The sequence below is a fragment of the Xenopus laevis genome, chromosome 5L (genome assembly GCF_017654675.1).
Source record: "Xenopus laevis strain J_2021 chromosome 5L, Xenopus_laevis_v10.1, whole genome shotgun sequence".
Taxonomy (NCBI): Eukaryota; Metazoa; Chordata; class Amphibia; order Anura; family Pipidae; genus Xenopus; species Xenopus laevis.
The window spans coordinates 58027067-58045383 of NC_054379.1; the positions used below are offsets into that span (position 1 = coordinate 58027067).

Sequence of the window (18317 nt, forward strand, 5' to 3'; positions counted from 1 at the left end):
ATTTTGTGAGTTAAAGTTGGAAGCGAGTTAAGATTTTTGGGGGTTAAGGTTGGGTTAAAGGGGAAGGAAACCTAGTCGGCGCAAACCCCCCACCCTCCGTTTGTTGCCCCCCCTTCCTCCTCCCTCCTGGCCTACCCGTCCCGCTGGGCAAATGCCCCTAACTTGTTACTTACCCTTCTGCGCAGGTCCAGTCCAGGGAGTTCACCGACGTCATCTTCTTCCACGCGATCTTCTTCCTGCTGTGAACGGCGTTTTGGCGCATGCGCAGTAGGAGCATTTCGCCGGTACGAATCTACTGCGCATGCGCCAAAAGTCACGCGCATGCGCAGTAGATCGTACCGGCGAACTGATCCTACTGCGCATGCGCCGTTCACAGCAGGAAGATGATCGCGTGGAAGAAGATGTCGTCGGTGAACTGCCTGGATTGGACCTGCGCAGAAGGGTAAGTAACAAGTTAGGGGCATTTGCCCAGCGGGACGGGTAGGCCAGGGGGGAGGAGGGGGCAACAAACGGGAGGGGGGTGGGGGGTTTGCGCCGACTAGGTTTCCTTCGCCTTTAAGGTTTTCCTGCCTGCATATCACAAGTGGAAAATAAACAGAGAGCAGGGAGATATGAAGATAAAAAATTAAAAAAAAAGATCATGATAATGAGAGGAGTTTGAATGTGAAAAGCACAGGGGGAAAAAGAAGTGGTTCACCTTAAGTTAATTTTTAGTATGTTATAGAATTGCCAGTTCTAGGCAATGTTTCAATTGGTCTGTTATTTATTTTTTATATATATTTTTTAATGATGTGTCATTAATGGGTGGACTTGCAGCAATGTTAAGGTGAGGACTAAAGGATTGTTCAGTGCCAGGTGGTTGCCTTCATTGTAGGCTCTTAATTTTGTGAAATGATTTTTTTTTTGCTTATGCCTGAAGGCAACTGGGGCATTGGGTATAAATTTCTGATTGAACAATACTTATCACCTACTAGCATTATTTGTAAGGGAATCTTTTTTGAATCCTTAACAGTACCCTGGTACTCAATTAAATGTGCTATTTTACCTTTAGTGAAACAAATGGATTGATGCTACACATTGCTGCTATGTCCGTTTTTTTTTCAATATGTATGTGTATTTTAAATTTTGAATAAATAAAGTGTGTTTTACCTATGTTCCCAGTAGTGAGACCCCATGTTTAAGTAATTCACTGCTATACGGATTCTTTTCTTCTTAAATGTATTTTAACTTTACTTTGGGGGGGGGGGATATTTTTTTTCTTTCCAGCTTTCAAACAAGGGTCACAGACCCCATCTAAAAAACAAATGCTATGTAAGGCTACAAATGTATGACAATGTAATGTATCACTACCTTTGATTAGTCATCTTTATATTCACGATCTATTAATGGTTCAACCTCTCATTCAAATCAATGTATGGTTACTAGGGTAATTTGGACCCTAGCAACCAGATTATGGAAACTGCAAATTGAAGAGCTGCTTAATAAAGAGCTAAATAACTCAAAAAACACAAATAATGAAACATTAACACCATTTGCAAATTGTCTCATAATATGACTCTCTACATCATACTAAAGGTTAACTTGTGAACAACCCCTTTAGGATTTGAGGAACACCTTTTTGTACATAGCTTATGGGCATGTTGCTCTGTGGTTGGCCCTTTTGCACCTAGATGGACCTGAACAAAATATGGTCCTCCTTCTGTACAACATTAATTATGGATTTTTTTTCCCCACATATATTTTAGCAAATTTTTAACCCAATCTATAACTACAGATTCTGCATTCTGCCAGTGAAAACTAAAAGAAAAAGCTCTGCTAAAATCCTTCAAAAATGGAATTGCTTAGAACAGCAATTTATGACATGTCCTGTCCCGAAAACTCCAACTAATGCCAGCAGGAGAGAAAGAAACATACATTATATGCCCAATACCCAGCAGATGGTTTCTAACAATTATGTTTTGGGTTTGTTTTGTGTATTTGTGTGCGGGGGGTAGGATATATCTAGTATTAGAGCAGTTTAGATTCGGATTACATGCTAAAGATTTTCAGTGTAACTGTTCCTTTAAGGACTGCACTTCATTCTGTTCGGTCTGCCAGTTTACACGATAATGTCCAGTAATTCATTTGACCTTTTCAGAGCATAGCAGGTTAGCAACAATGACAGAAATTGTGTTCAAACGCACATTGCAATCTGAAGCAAAATTATTTAACCAAAAGATATATTAAATAAATGAAATGTAGGGGCCCCTACGGGTTAATCTGCCCTGCAGTTTAAAGGCCCCCACCTTTTTCTTAGAGTGACCTGCCAGGAGAGGTGTGACAGCTTCCTGCTACACTGCACTATAGTGTGTGTAAGGAGTGGCCTCTTCCTCTTTCGCCTCTGGATGCTGATACAGCTGGGTGTGCTCAGAGGGGCTGAGTACACCAGGCCCAGAATAAGGCATGTGTCCAAGTCGGGGACCAGGAAACCCTGTGAATGAGGAATAGATATACTAGGGCAGACTTGTCATAGTCTCTCTAGGAGAGAAAGGCAGAGAGGTGAGAGAGAAAGAGCAGCTGAAGCTCCAACAAGGATTTGCAGTAAGCTTCCCAGAGGCTCTATGTGTTGCCTCCAGTCAGGGACCTCAGTGAAGAGGGACTGTAGGGTAGAAGCTGCTTTCCTGACAACTTCCAGGAGGGAATGTGTGTGAATTCTGCAAATACCTAATGGAGGCTCTTCCTCATGAAATGCCTGTGTCTGCCTGCAGATCTGTGTGAACTCTCTATATGCTGTTGCCTCAACTCCTGCGTGAGTAGAAACCTGATGTCACTTGCCTCGTGCATAGTTCAATAAACCTTGTTCCTGTTTTATTAAGAACTTCCTGGCGCCCAAGTCTTGTTATTGCACAGTAGCCTGAGGGGGATATAGTAACACTACACCTTTAATCTTCCATATAGCGAAGGCCCTAACCTGAAGTGTTAAGAGTCACGTGTAACCCATGCTCTAGCTGGTTAATTAACCCAGGATGGCCCAAATAGGTGTTACAGAAATATAACACAAACATACCCCATTTTCTTGTAGCAGAATTTTCAGACCTGGCTTCATTCTTATAACCTCTGATACGAGAAACAAGGTACCACAAATAAATGATGGCTTCTGACAACATGAAACTTGCAGTAATCTTTTCACAAATGCCTTTACACGTCTTAGTACTACATCAGCTTTCATAGACTTGTAAATAAGGTTTAGAAACATTGCTTGCTTGGAGGCCTGTGAGAGACCAGGATCCAGTAGTTTTCTGAAATTAAAATAAGCAAAATCAAAAGTTCAATTAGCAAAATCAATGTCATCAGGTTCAATCAGTTATCACATGTAGAAAAGCCCCTGCCACAGGAGGTGAACATTTCAAAGCCACTCTGACCGGCCCAGTGTGTAGTAATTGACATGAATGGCATCTGCCTATCACTAATTGCATCCCAAAATTACACAAATTAGAGTCCTACGCGGTTCCATTTTTGGAACCCGTACCCGCAACCCGCATTCTTGCCCGCTACCCGACCGCGCAAGTACCTTATCCGCAACCCGGACTCGCTGACCATCAAGAATTAGGAAGTGCTGTCATTGTAAACTGGAAGTGACATCATCGGAAGTAGGCGGGATCAGAATAAAAGGAGTAAAATGCGCTATTGAGAAGACCCGCAGGCCGACCCGCAAACCCGCATCTATATAAGCACCCGGAACTTCTACCCGCAACCCGAAGGGTACCACAGGTTTTTGCGGGTACCCGACCCGCTGCAGGGCTCAAATTATGGATATATATATATATATATATATATATATATATATATATATATATATATATATATATATTATATATATATATATATATATATATATAATTGCTTGGTGAGGGCAGTACTCCGCCTTTGCAGCATTCCTCGGGTGCACGGTAATATATAATATAAGCAAAAAGAAGACCAGCAACACCGAGATCTCGTGATATAGTCAATTTATGTTGTGAAATCACATGCAAGCCGACGTGACGTTTCGGTCCACACAGGGACGTCGGCTTGCATGTGATTTCACAACATAAATTGACTATATCACAAGAGATCTCAGTGTTGCTGGTCTTCTTTTTGCATATATATATATATATATATATATTATATATATATATATATATATATATATATATATATATATATATATATATATATATATATATATTTTACTTAAAGTGCTAAAATCAAACAGTCCCCCCAAGTAAGGAACTGATCACAATAACACAATAAGTAAAATGTACCTATTTCTACCTATTGTTTCTACCTGCATACTGAAACAAACAATTTTCTTATCCAGGAAAGATCGTAATTGTAACGTCTATGGCCACCTTTAGCCTAAAGGTTCTTCTCCACATCACTTCAACACAATTGTAAGAGTTTAATAGTTGCAGATTATTTCTAAAGTCAAGACAAATGGATTTTGGATTATTTCTTACCTATATAGTGCTCCATAGTATCGGTTTGACACAGTCTGTTGAGAGTCCATTACTTGAAAAAGCAGCATGAGGACCTGTACTGCTGTGTTAAAATTAACAACGTGCAATATTTTAAAAAGGGTATCAAGCTGCTCTCTGACCTTTTCATTTCCTATCTGCGCATAAGGATAAGCTCTATTTACTCCTGTCAATAAAGCTCGTAAGATTTTAGAATCCAGGTCCTTCTTCTTGACACATGCACGGAAAAAGCAAAAATATACAGTGATTAGTTGATTGGCCAGGTCTGATTCTTCATGAGAGAAAATGATCTGGTTTAAGAAACAAACTCCATAGTACTGTGCTTTTTCACTGATATTTGGGCGAAACAACAACCTCTCAATTTCTAGGCACACTACTGTTTTCATATTAGGATGCTTACTGAGCAATGTCTCAAGTAGGTATGATGCCTTAGTAGCAATCTTGTACTGAGGATCACCCAGTTTGTTGACAATCAGCACTAAGAGAGATTTTTCTTCTTCAGGTTTATTACAGAGAAGTTCATGGGCTACATTCAAAGATTTGGCCTTAGTGGCATCCAAATTATCATGAGACAAGGTTCCCAGCACTTTGACAAATTCTGCAACTTGCTTTTTAAGCTGTTCCTCAAAAAACCATAATATGAGGTGTCGATCTCTTGCATCCCTGTTGCCACTACAGGCTTCTTCCAGTTTGTCAAATGGGTGCTGTAGAAATGTGTGAAGTTTACGGTTTTCTGGTAAAAGATCAGATAGTAGAAGATCCTTAATTGTATCAAGGGCCATAAGGTTCTGCTGTTTGCTACCTTTTTTCCTAACCAAGCTTACCAAGTTCTCAACAAATTGCAGTGTATGTACGGGTGCATCCTGAATAAGGACTGTCATGGCTGCCATCCTATCTCCCAATGTCCCAGTTGAAACAACAGTTTTCATCCATGAAGAATTTGCTCCTTTTTGCAATTCCTTTTTGTTTTTATACAAATTTCTCTCATTTTCATACAGTTTTTCTGCTAAGCTTTTATATTTGCTAACATCGTCCTCATTTTGAGGCTGCATAGTGAAGTTATTGGTATATTCGTGATCAAACCATTTTCCACCAGGTTTGATTAATAATATTGTTCGTTCAGTAAATTCAAACACTGCTTTTCCTTTTATTTTTGAAGTTGCCTTTGAACTATCTGCATAATTTTGCTGTACCACATTTGCTTTCTTTTTCTTCAAATCTTTATGATTATCTGTAGCAACTATTGTTTTCTTACTTTTATTTACGTTACTGGTTTCAGGCTGTATTTTCTCCTTCTGCTTTGCACTGTTTTCTTGACTAATACAATCAGCTGACAATTTCTTTATACCTTCATCCTGTATTTTCTCCTTCTGCTTTGCACTAATTTCTTGACCAATACAATCAGCTGACAATTTCTTTATACCCAGCTTTTCTACAAATGCTTGCAGTTCTCCCTCTTCAAGATCATCTATTTCTCCTTTCTTATCGCCATCTATGATTTCTTCTCCTTCATCCACGCCAGCTAGCATGATAAAATCTTGCTATATAGACAAAAAAAGCAAAATAGAAGTCAAATTTTGCAAAACTTAAGAGATGAATCCTCTTAAGAAAGCACACCTCGAATACCCTCTTTAATTAAAAATAAAATGCACAGTTCACTATTACACTTTAGAATTGAAAAAAAAAGGGTAAACTTTTCAAATCCACAAATACTGTAGAATGTACGGTCCACAATGCTGCAGCTCTGTCAACAATCAGGGCCAGGCTAAGCCGACCAGGCGCCCTAGGCAATCTGGCTGGCCAGCCCACTACCCACGTGCGTGCGTGCGCCTGACCAAGACTGAGCGCATAATGGGTTTGCCACCTTTAAGCCTGGTGGAGACGGGGCAGGGGGTGGGGTGTGCCACAGAGGGGGCAGGGACTTTACGTGGAGGGGGCATGACACTGTGATCGGCGATTGGCCCAAGCTCCTTAATTTGTTTGTACTGTACAAGCTCAAATGTTTAGTTGCCCCACAATGGTAATCTCTGCTGTCCAAAGCTAATTCCCTGTCTGGGCTGCTGCTGGGAAGCCAAGCTTAGAGGATGGAAAAGATCAACACATTAGCAGAATATTAGGTTACATCTGTCAAAGAAATTACTACTTCAAAACGGATTAATAATCAGTTTTGAGGCAGAATTTAATGTTATGCCATGTACAGTGCCTTAACTAGATATTACTGGGCCCCACAGCAAATTATTTTTCAGGCCCCCAAAATGTTTAGAGGTTGACTTGTTTCTCCAATATTTATTGAAATTGTATATGAATTAGGGCCTCGTGGGGCCCCTATACCTCCTGGGCCCCCCTGCAGCCGCAGGGTCTGCTTCCTCTATAGTTACGCCCCTGGCCATGTAGCAGGAGACATATAGGATAAGAGAACCTCCTCCCTAATATTGTAGGCAATAATCAAAACTAAATGGTGCAAGTTTCACTTCGGGCTAAAAGTTAATATCTTTAAAAATGGCCCCTTTATTGGAGTTCCCCTGGTCCCTGTATCAAATGAAGGGTGGGCGTGTCCTAACAGTCCCTGCCAGACGCACAGTAGGAGGAGCTCAGCCAATGACAGTGCTGCAGTAACACAAGCAAAGACAGGCCTCAGTTCCCTATCAGGTCAGTCTAGTTGCGGATTGGTTCCTATACTACAGTGCAGTATGCCGAGTGCCGTCGGCTCCTCTGCATAGCCTGGGAAAGTAGTCAGCAGGAAGTGGCACAGATTGGTGGGATTAGTAGGGTTTTTACAGTAATATTCAATAAATCAGCACGAAACACTAGTTTGTTGTTTTTAAGCATATTTCTGTTTTTCACACAAAATGTCTCCTTTAAAATACTAATCAGTCTTGCATCAACAATTGTATATACAGATATGGGATCAATTATCTGGAATGCTTGGAACCTTGGGTTTTCTGGATAAGTGGTATTTCCATAATTTTGATTTTTTTAGGAAATTACATTGTATTATAATACAAATCAATTTGTTCTGCTTATAAGCATAACACAAAGCCAATCTGTGCAGTGACACAAACACTAGGCACAATATTAACACTAAGCACAATAGCAAAAAAATAAATAAGTACACAACATGTGGAGCAACACCGTTACAAATTGTCAAAACTGCAAATGCAATTAGCTTGATGTTAATACATACTATCCCACAGATGCTTGGCACACATGGGGGGGCTGATTTATCAAAATGTGAAATTTGAGTTCACCACAGAAAAACTCTCCCACCTTATTATCAGTAGAAGCGTATTTATCAAATAGTGAATTCTAATTGTAACCCCTTGACACAATCCCATAGGAATGAATAGAAAGTATGTGGATTTCATTTATGTTAAACTATAATCTCACATTTAGATAAATCTTCCCCATGGTATCCATTTCCAAAGTGAAAACCCATTTTTTGAACACAAACATTTTTAATTTTAGATTACAGTAAATTAATAGGCTATAGAGCACTGGGGGACGGATAGTCTGGTTTAGAGAAGAGTACCTTAGTTCCCCCTAAACGCAAAACCTCCTCAAGAGTGAATCCATTTTCTGGATCTTCTCCCATGTCAGCTCCATCCCCGATATCACTCTTATTGCGTCCGCCGCGAAAATTCTCAGATTCCAGGGCGTCCATTCTGAGCTACCAGTAAACACTGCCTGTGTCACGGCCGAAACTGGACAATTCTACTTCCTAGGCTGCACATGGACCCTCTACGATGATGTTAATTTACCACGTGTCTACAGGGAAGACGAAAGCGCTAAGTCGCACAGGAAATGAGTTTGTCCAATAAGTGCGTCGTGTCACGCGATCAGGAAAGCAATGCTCTTGTTGTTGCATGTGGAAAAGGGTAATACTGTGGATAGTGATGTCACATTCATGTGACCAAGGGGTGGGAGAGCGTGATGTCACGTAGGGGAGTGTCTAGCGCTTACCCTATCCCAATCTTAGAGCCGGCACATGTCAGTGCCCACGTCTGTCTCGGAAAATCTGCTGTTGCAGGGGCGATTTGAATGCAGGTTTGTGGTGATTAATATACCAAAGTGGTGCATCACTACTAAATGGAGTAAGAGTTTGCAAGAGATCTGTAACTGTACATGACGGAACTACCATACTGTAGCAGATACGGAAGAAGCGCCTTGTGCGTTGGGAAAACTGCCTGTGAGCTCTATGTATAGAGCTGCTAGCAGAGAGCATCGCCACATATAAGTGAGATAATCATGGTAATATCTGTTCAGGGCTGCTGGGGTAGCGCTTTGTAAACCCACCAGGGCAAAGCAGGTATATGTAGGATGTGGCAAGCGAAGCCGCATGGTGATCAATGCTGCTGGGAAAGTGCATTGTCATCAAGCAATAGGTGTCTGCTAGTGGAAGGCAAAATACAATGGTATGTAAAAACTCGAGTCGGGTACAGCGAGTAGATGATGGGGTTCACGTCACATTTAGTCCCAATATGTGGCTGACCACAGGTTTTTAAAAGACAATGAAAGTCATATTCACTTGGGGTGCCAGTTTGGTAAGCAACCCACCCAATGAATATAATCGTTCATTTTGGACCCTGTTCGGAGGCTTCTTTGCACTGAAAATGCACCAGAGTACTTTCAAAATAAGTTCCTCCACCACCAACTTTGATGAATTTCTCAGGGGTTCCTGGTGAAGATCCAAGACCAGCAGGCAGCATATGCACTATCTAGTGAAGATGGACATTTTACTGTGCTGTACATACAGTTATATACCACTGTTCTATGTTTTTGTAACCCTGATATAAGCCGTCAGCCACTGCACCTTTCTGGCATTTTACATTTAAATCTTCCCCCTTTCTTCTCTGGGGTAACGCCATCTCAAGGCTGTTGCATGGTGCAGTAAAATAGCTGGGATATCAGCTAGACACTCCCCTAGATGACATCATGCTATCCATCCCACATCTTGGTCACATGGCTGTGACATCACTACCCTCTGAAAGCAACTCCATTCTGGCATCTCTTGTACACACAGGCATGTGGTTAAGGCTGCAACTCTGTCTCTACAGTAACACTGAAACTTCTGTAGAAATTAACACAATGCAAGTTTATGTTTCTATTGTTTTACAATCTATTTCTATGGCTCTTTCAGTAACTGACAGGACTTGCTGGTTTCTGGTTAGACTGATCCTGTAACTGACTCGATCTCCAGAATGGATGAAACGGATTCACAGATTACGTGTGCTGATTCTTCTGTGGATAAACTGTCTCATTTAAAGAGAAACGAGGTACCAACATAATGCTTTAGTGATTTTTTTCCATTAGTTTCTTTATTCTGACATTTATACTGGTATCAGTACTGAGATTAACTGGCCCTTGCATTGTTTACACCTCAAATTCAGACAGTAATTTCACACCTGTTATCCCCCTTCTTTTTTACACCTCTATTATTCTCACCCCTAAAGCCCTGTACTGTTCACACTTCTGGCTGAGATTTAAAGTGCCCTCATGGTTCACCTGTTCACACCTCATACAAACTGCTGAAGGGGAACCCACATTTTGTCACTGTATGTAGCATAGTATGAACTGTTCACCTTAGAGTGGTCCTGATAGGTTTCCCTGTCTCCTGCTGTATTCTGCCTGCCCTATGCTCATTGAATTTGCCGTAGTCTGCCTGCCCTATGCTCTCTGTATGTGCCATACTCTGCTTGCCCTATGCTCCCTCTGTGTACCATACTCTGCCTGCCCTATGGTCCTTTTGATATGAAGTGGTGTAAAGGTGATACCTTTATTGGCTAACTAAGATGATAATCACAGCAAGCTTTCAGAACATTGCAGTTCCTTCTTCAAAGCTGATTACAATGAAGCTATGTTGGCACTGACATATATATAAAGCATTTTGTTTACAAAAAACTGTGAGAGACAAAGGGAGTGACAACACATAAGCATAATTTGTATTACAAGCAGGGACAGATTTACAGAGAGGTGAGTTATGCAAAGAAGTCCAGACTAGGCACAAATTAGAGCTAAGGTGTGAAGTAGATAACAGATTCCTGTAGTAGTTTGTTGTCTCCACAGAAAAAATTAATGCATCTGTTTCTAGTCTTGGTAATTTGCCATAAATTCATGGCCTAAATTTAGTCCTGTCTCCAGACTCCTAAAGGTTTGTATTCCCACACTTTGCATTCATTTTCTGTTTTGAAATTGCCTTTGATGACAGAAATTTGAAAGTCTTCCAGAATGTGGTTGGGGCTGTAGGGGAAAAGTTTTTTTTGTCACGGTTATCTGACCTGTTCTGCTGTCTGTTAGTTATTGTTTATGGAGTTTTGGGAATTATCCTGGAAGTTGTTAGACTGTTGCTGAACGAGTAACACCTGCTGGGGCTTAAGACAGGAGTTCTCAACTTGTGGCAACGGCAATTATCTTTTCTAACTTCTTATGCTTCCAGGCAAGACTATGTATGCTGAGGTTACTTTGAGGATCATTTAGTAGTCCTACCACAAAGGTAATAGCATACTGGACAGCAGACTCTTGGGCATCTTGGTTAAATTTGAAAACTATTTCCCAAGAAGCTTCTGAAAGAAAAAAAAATGGTGCTTACTGTACTTTTCAGAGCATGTAAACAGACTCCGACTTGGGCTGGGTCAACAGGGTTAGTATCTCAATACATTTTGTCTAACATTTGGTAATCCCCTGGACCACACACTTTGAGTACAAATAATATATTGGTCTAATTAGGCTTATGAGCACCATTGACACACAAGAGTTCCTGTGCAAATTTGTGTGGATTAGTATGGGGCTGTGGAACATCTTGAAAAATCCTTCTAAGATCTGTGTGTTTTTAGTTAGACGCACTTCTGCAGCGTCCCCCGTCGCCCCCCTTTTTCTCTACTTTGTATTGTACGGGCGGGGTAGAGCTTAGCTGTGGGGCTGGGGACAGCCTGCTCGTCTGTATCTGAGCTATAACTTTCAGAGAACTTATCTCTGAGCTGTTTGTCTTTTTGGTGTCAATTTTTTTTTTTTCACTGTTCTCTATTATCTAACTTAACCCTTCTGCTATCAACTTTTCTTGTTCCTCTCTTTGCTTTCTAGCTTCCTTTGATTCTTAGGCACTTTCCTGACTTTCTAGGGCACATAATTGACCATTTACCTCTTTTGCTGCCGCTCTCTTGCTCTTAGCTATTACGGGAAAACAACCCATCATAGAGTGGGGAGGCTGACGGCTCTATGTATGCCTTATGAGTTACAACCACTCAAGTCTGTGGGGCTAAAGCTTCTGATATATCACTGCTGTGCTGCGTATGTATTTAAATGCTTGTACTCTTGTCTGGTGATCCCATGCATCATTGGGAGGAATGGCAAATGACTTACTCTCTGTAAGTGTACTCCACTTAGGCAAGTAAGCCACTACATCTTTGCCATATTTAACAGCAATCACACTACCTGGTGAATGCTCTACAGTCACTCTGCCTAGCGACTGTCTTGCGCTCACTCTCCTTCGTGAACGCGCAGAGGTGATCAGCCTCTGTTCACAATCCTCCCCACTAGGGCGAGATGCTCCTAACGGAGTCTTACACTCATTCTGGCCAAATACCTTAGTGAGCCTATTTCATCTCAACTAAAAAAAATGCCCTCTTCCCTCAAGTACGCATACTATCTTGGGGTATACTGGGGTCTAACCAGGTAAGTTAGTACAATTCTTATAAGCAGCAAGAGTATAGAAAAGTTAGAACTCTTTTTTTTTTTTTTCACTTTGCAATTTGTCCCCAATCACATGCACATTCATACAGGACACATGGTCAAGACAAACATAGATACCTCGAGTGATCACCTTGGGTCAGGCTGCTTGCACAGCAACACCCTGTCCGTTTGGAACCGGAGAAGAAAGGAGACAGAACAAGGTATGCTTACCCTTTTTGGCCACTCCTGTCCCGTTAGTTCTCCGGGTCCTCACTGTGGATGGGTGAAGTCAGCGTCTCGAGCCTGCCCGCATTCTCCACCATTTTGATAGGGAATAATCCAAAGACCGGAGATCACCGAGGTAAAAGGAATAATCCAAGTTTATTATTTATATAATAAACAAACACGAGCTCCGTGGGTTCTGATACACAAGTAGGTCAGAACTGAGAAACAAAAGATTGACCACACATTATATACCCTCTGGTGGGGAACTTCATGGGAATGGTATGTGAAAGGAGTACGGAAGGGAGTATAGGGAGCGAGGAGGAGTACAAGTCAGTGTGATTAGCTAGTTATGTGAAAATAAAGGGAGTACCACTATGTGCGAGCTTCAAAGATATTGCACCTTGTTACTGAGAACAAAAACATAACAGTAATACGAACCTTCTCACAGATGTTACACATAACCTTGAACAGTTTCTAGAAGGGCCTCATGGGCACCCAGAAACTGTTCACTCCATTAAGGGGGCCAAGCAAGGCCTGCAAGACTTTTCCCCTACAGGGCTATTGAAATGTTCACCTACTGGTGTGTCCAATTTTTTATTGTTTATTGTGAGCTGGTGGTGATTGGTTCTTTTTCTGAGGCTTTGTCCAGTTTCTCCAATGTAAATGCCTCTTGTTGGACACTTTGTGCATGTTATTGCATAAACCACATTGCTGGATGAGCAGGTGTAGTTGCCGTGTATATAGTATTCCTCTATTGTGCCAGGAATTTGTACTCTGTCTCTGGGCATTTCTTACATCTCTTTCTTCCACATGGGTGGGTCCCATTGTTCGTGGGTCCTGAAAGTGAGCTTCTAATAATGAGTTTCCTTAGGTTTGGAGGTTGCCTAAATGCCAGAAGAGGTGGATCAGGAAATATAGTATGTAGTCTGTTGTCTTTTTGTAGTGTGCCTTGTAACTCTCTGGCTATTTTTCTAAGGGCCTTCTAAGGGCCTTTAGCTGTGGGTTGTAGGTTGTAACAAGTGGTACCCGATCTGTTTCTCTTTTTTTGTTTGTATTTCAGTAGTTGGCTTCTAGAGACCTTGGTGGCTCTGTGTATGTTGTTGTCTATGACCCTTGGGTTGTAGCCTCTGTCAATTAAGTCTTTTCTGAGGGTTTCAAGGTGCTGATCCCTTTCTGAGGTGTCAGAACAGATTCAGTTGTAGCGTAAGGCCTGGCTGTAGATGATGGTGTGTTTCGTATGGTCTGGATGGAAGCTGTCATACATCAGGTAGGATGGTTTGTCTGTGGGTTTCTGATATATATTGGGGTATGTATTATTTTTATTATTATTAATATTAAAATGTATTTATATATCGCCAACATATTGCGTAGCACTGTAAAGTAAATGAGACATCCAGGTAGAGATAGCGGACAGGCAAGAGGAGACACGAGTTAGGAGTACTGGGTTGAGATCAGGAGATGAGAGATAGATCTGAGTGTCGTCAGCATAGATGTGGTAGTGGAAACCATATGAGTTGATTAATTTGCCGAGGGAGGAAGTATAGAGGGAGAATAGTAATGGTCCCTGGACAGAGCCTTGAGGAACCCCAACAGAAAGAGTTAGGGGAGAAGATGCTACTCCGTTGTAGGAGACACTGAAGGAACGATTGGTGATGTAAGAAGAGCACCAGAACAGGGCTGTGTCACGAAGCCCAAGAGAATGGAGGGACTGGAGGAGGAGAGGGTGATCTACAGTGTCTGAGAGATATGTGGCTGAGAGATAAAGCAGTATTAGTAGTGAGAAATGATTGTTGGCTTTAACAGTTAAAAGGTCATTATTTAGTCGAGTCAGGGCAGTTCCCGTGGAGTGTTGTGGTTTAAAACCAGATTGTAGGGGGTCCAGCAGGTTATTGTTAGAGAGGAATGAGGTTAGTCGGTTGTAGACTAGGCGCTCAAGTAGTTTAGAGATGAAAGGTAGCAGAGAGATAGGTCGGAGGTTGTCAAGATTGGAGGGATCAAGAGAGGGTTTTTTCAGAATGGGGGGGTGACAAGAGCATGTTTTAGTTGAAAAGGAAACGGTCCAGTTGAGAGCGAAAGATTAAATAGGTGAGTTAAAGGGATCTTGTCATTGGAAAACATGTTTTTTTCAAAACGCATCAGTAAAAAGTGCTACCCAAGCAGAATTCTGCACTGAAATCCATTTCTCAAAAGAGCAAACAGATTTTTTTTATATTCAATTTTGAAATCTGACATAGGGCTAGACATTTTGTCAATTGCCCAGCTGCCCCTGGTCATGTGACTTGTGCCTGCACTTTAGGAGAGAAATGCTTTCTGGCAGGCTGCTGTTTTTCCTTCTCAATGTAACTGAATGTGTCTCAGTGAGACATGGGTTTTTACTATTGAGTGCTGTTCTTAGATCTAGCAGGCAGCTGTTATCTTGTGTTAGGGAGCTGTTATCTGGTTACCTTCCAATTGTTCTTTTGTTTGGGAGGGGGGTGATAGCACTCCAACTTGCAGTACAGCAGTAAAGAGTGATTGAAGTTTATCAGAGCACAAGTCACATGACTTGGGGCAGCTGGGAAATTGACAATATGTCTAGCCCCATGTCAGACTTCAAAATTGAATATAAAAAAATCTGTTTGCTCTTTTGAGAAATGGATTTCAGTGCAGAATTCTGCTGGAGCAGCACTATTAACTGATTCATTTTGGAAAAAAAAAAAAAAAATTCCCATGACAGTATCCCTTTAAGGCTTTGATTAGACAAGAATTGGTATTGCGGAGAAGTTTTGAGGGAATTGGATCAAGCGGGCAGGTGGTAAGGTGAGAAGAGGCCCAAAGCTTTGAGACTTCCTCATCAGTGACAGGGGTGAAGAAGCACAGGAGAGACTGGGGAGTGTGGAGGGAGGGTGGTGGAAGTCTAGGGGGGTTGAGTAGTGTAATGTCCCTTCTGATGTCAATTTTGTTTTTGAAGTGCTCAGCAATATCTTGAGCAGAGACAGATGTGCACGGAGGGGGTGGAGAAGGGGAAAGGAGAGTGTTAAAGGTGGAAAAAAGTTGTGTTGCTTTTTTAGAAAGGGAGTTAATGAGTGAAGTAAAGTATGTTTGTTTGACTTGGAAGAGGCTGGTTATAGGAGCGCAGGTTTATAGCTCCAAAAGTCTGATTCTGAACGGAATTTGTGCCAGGGACGCTCAAATGCACGTGAATGTCTTTGGAGCGCTTTTGTATGAGCAGTATGCCAAGGTTGAAGTGGTTTGGGTCTAGCACGTTTAGTTTTTATAGGAGCAAGCTCATTAAGGGCAGTGGTGAGAGTACTATAATAGACAGAGGTAGCCACATTAGGAAATTAGATGGCTGAGATATTAGAGTGAAGAGAGTCAAAGGAAGAAGAGAGATGTGACACGTCTATGATCCAGAGCGTTACCATTGGTGTGAGAGGGGAAGTCTGAGCACAAAGATAAGCCTAGGGAGGAGGTTAGTGAAAGAAGTTTAGAGACAGAAGAGTTGTTAAGGTGTTGTCTTTGATATAAATAGTTGTGTCCAGAAAGTGGATGTGGCTTGAGGAGTGGACTAATTTGAAGTTGATGGTGGGGTGATAGTTATTGAACTGTTAATGGAATTGGATGAGTTTTTGCTCAGTATCTGTCCAAATGATGAGGATGTTATCAATATATCGGAGATATGTTAGAGGTTTTGTGGTGCAGGAGGCGAGGAAATCTTGTTCTAGTTTCGCCATGAAAAGGTTAGCATACTGGGGTGCAAACCGGGTTCCCATACTTGTCCCCATCTGCTGTAGGTACAATTCTTGGCCAAACAAGAAATAGTTGTGTAAGTGTAAATAGACTGTGATTTTGTAAGAATTCCTTGCATGCCGCTGTTCCATCTTTGTGGGGTATGTTGTTGTACAGGGATTCCACATCCATTGTTGCCAAAATGGTGCCCTCTGGTAAACATCCTATGTTTGCTAGTTTGTTTAGGAGGTCTGTAGTGTCCTGTAAGTAGCTTGTGGTATTTTTTCCTAGGGGTTTGAGGATTTGTTCGACCCAACCTGATATGTTCTCCGTCAGTGTTCCGATACCAGAAACTATTGGGCGCCCCGGGTTACCTTCTTTATGGATCTTGGGCAACATATAGAAGGTACCTATTTTGGGGGATTCGGAAACCCACAGACAAACCATCCTACATGATGTTTGACAGCTTCCATCCAGACCATATGAAACATGCCATCATCTACAGCCAGGTCTTACGCTACAACCAAATCTGTTCTGACACCTCAGAAAGGGATCAGCACCTTGAAACCCTCAGAAAAGACTTCACTGACAGAGGCTACAACCCAAGGGTCATAGACCACAACATACACAGAGCCACCAAGGTCTCTAGAAGCCAACTACTGAAATACAAACAAAAAAGAGAAACAGATCGAGTACCACTTGTTACAACCTACAACCCACAGCTAAAGGCCCTTAGAAAAATAGCCAGAGAGTTACAAGGCACACTACAAAAAGACAACAGACTACATACTATATTTCCTGATCCACCTCTTCTGGCATTTAGGCAACCTCCAAACCTAAGGAAACTCATTATAGAAGCTCACTTTCAGGACCCATGAACAATGGGACCCACCCATGTGGAAGAAAGAGATGTAAGACATGCCCACACATCCTCTCCGCAGACAGAGTACAAATTCCTGGCACAATAGAGAAATACTATATACACGGCCACTACACCTTCTCATCCAGCAATGTGGTTTATGCAATAACATTCACAAAGTGTCCAACAAGAGGCATTTACATTATAGAAACTGGACAAAGCCTCAGAAAAAGAACCAATCACCACCGGTTCACAATAAACAATAAAAAATTGGACACACCAGTAGGTGAACATTTTAATAGCCCCAACCACATTCTGGAAGACTTTCAAATTTCTGTCATCAAAGGCAATTTCAAAACAGAAAATGAACACAAAGTGTGGGAATACAAACTTATGCAAACCTTTTGGAGTCTGGAGACAGGACAAAATTTAGGCCATGGATTTATGGCAAATTACCAAGACTAGAAACAGATGCATTAATTTTTTCTGTGGAGACAACAAACTACTACAGGAATCTGTTATCTACTTCACACCTTAGGTCTAATTTGTGCCTAGTCTGGACTTCTTTGCATAACTCACCTCTCTGTAAATCTGTCCCTGCTTGTAATACAAATTATTCTGATGTGTTGTCTCTCCTTTTGTCTTCACAGTTTTTTTTGTAAACAAAATGCTGTATATGTGTCAGTGCCAACATAGCTTCATTGTAATCAGCAGGTCCGGACTGAGAATTAAAATAGGCCATGGCATTTCAGGTACACAGAGGCCCAATCAGCCCACATAGAGGCCCAAACAGCCCCCACCAGCCCACTAAATACCCACAGATTGCCAGTCCGGGCCGGGTAATCAGCTTTGAAGAAGGAACTGCAATGTTCTGACAGCTTGCTGTGATTATCATCTCAGTTAGCCAATAAAGATATCACCTGTACACCACTTTTGTTATGCTTCATATCAAAAGTTCTTCCCTATAACTTTCTCAACAGGCTAAAACAAAAAACGTAACCTGCCCTATGGTCCCAGTGTGTGCACTACTCTGCCTGCCCTATGCTCCCTGTGTGTGCCATACTCTGCCTACCCTATGCTCCCTGTGTGTGCACCATACTCTGCTTGCCCTATGCTCCGTGTGTGTGCCATACTCTGTCTGCCCTATTTTCCTTGTGTGTGCCATACTCTGCCTGCCCTATGCTCCTTGTGTGTGCCATACTCTGCCTGTCCTATGCTCACTGTGTGTGCCATACTCTGCCTGCCCTACTCTCCCTGCATGTGCCATACTCTATCCCAGGGCTGTCCAACTGGCGGCCCGTGGGCCGCATGCAGCCCGCGACCCCCCCTTCTTTGGCCCCCCAGATGCTGTGTCTGCTTACCAT

The 18317-nt window shown here is 41.9% G+C and overlaps 2 protein-coding genes across 2 annotated transcripts in view; one reads left to right on the plus strand and one right to left on the minus strand.

Annotated features, from left to right (window-relative positions):
- Nucleotides 1-8292, minus strand: part of cebpz.L (CCAAT enhancer binding protein zeta L homeolog) — a gene marked incomplete at its 5' end in the record, with an annotated part of 31441 nt that extends 23149 nt beyond the window's left edge. The window contains 3 exon segments of the mRNA NM_001095110.1: nucleotides 3047-3278; nucleotides 4479-6037; nucleotides 8026-8292. Of these exon segments, the coding sequence (NP_001088579.2) occupies nucleotides 3047-3278; nucleotides 4479-6037; nucleotides 8026-8157 (1923 nt within the window).
- A 209-nt stretch (nucleotides 8293-8501) lies between these two features.
- The window catches only part of mocs3.L (molybdenum cofactor synthesis 3 L homeolog), a gene marked incomplete at its 5' end in the record, with an annotated part of 39445 nt that continues 29629 nt past the window's right edge, over nucleotides 8502-18317 (plus strand). Inside the window, 2 exon segments of the mRNA NM_001095850.1 lie at nucleotides 8502-8540; nucleotides 9634-9769. Of these exon segments, the coding sequence (NP_001089319.1) occupies nucleotides 9695-9769 (75 nt within the window).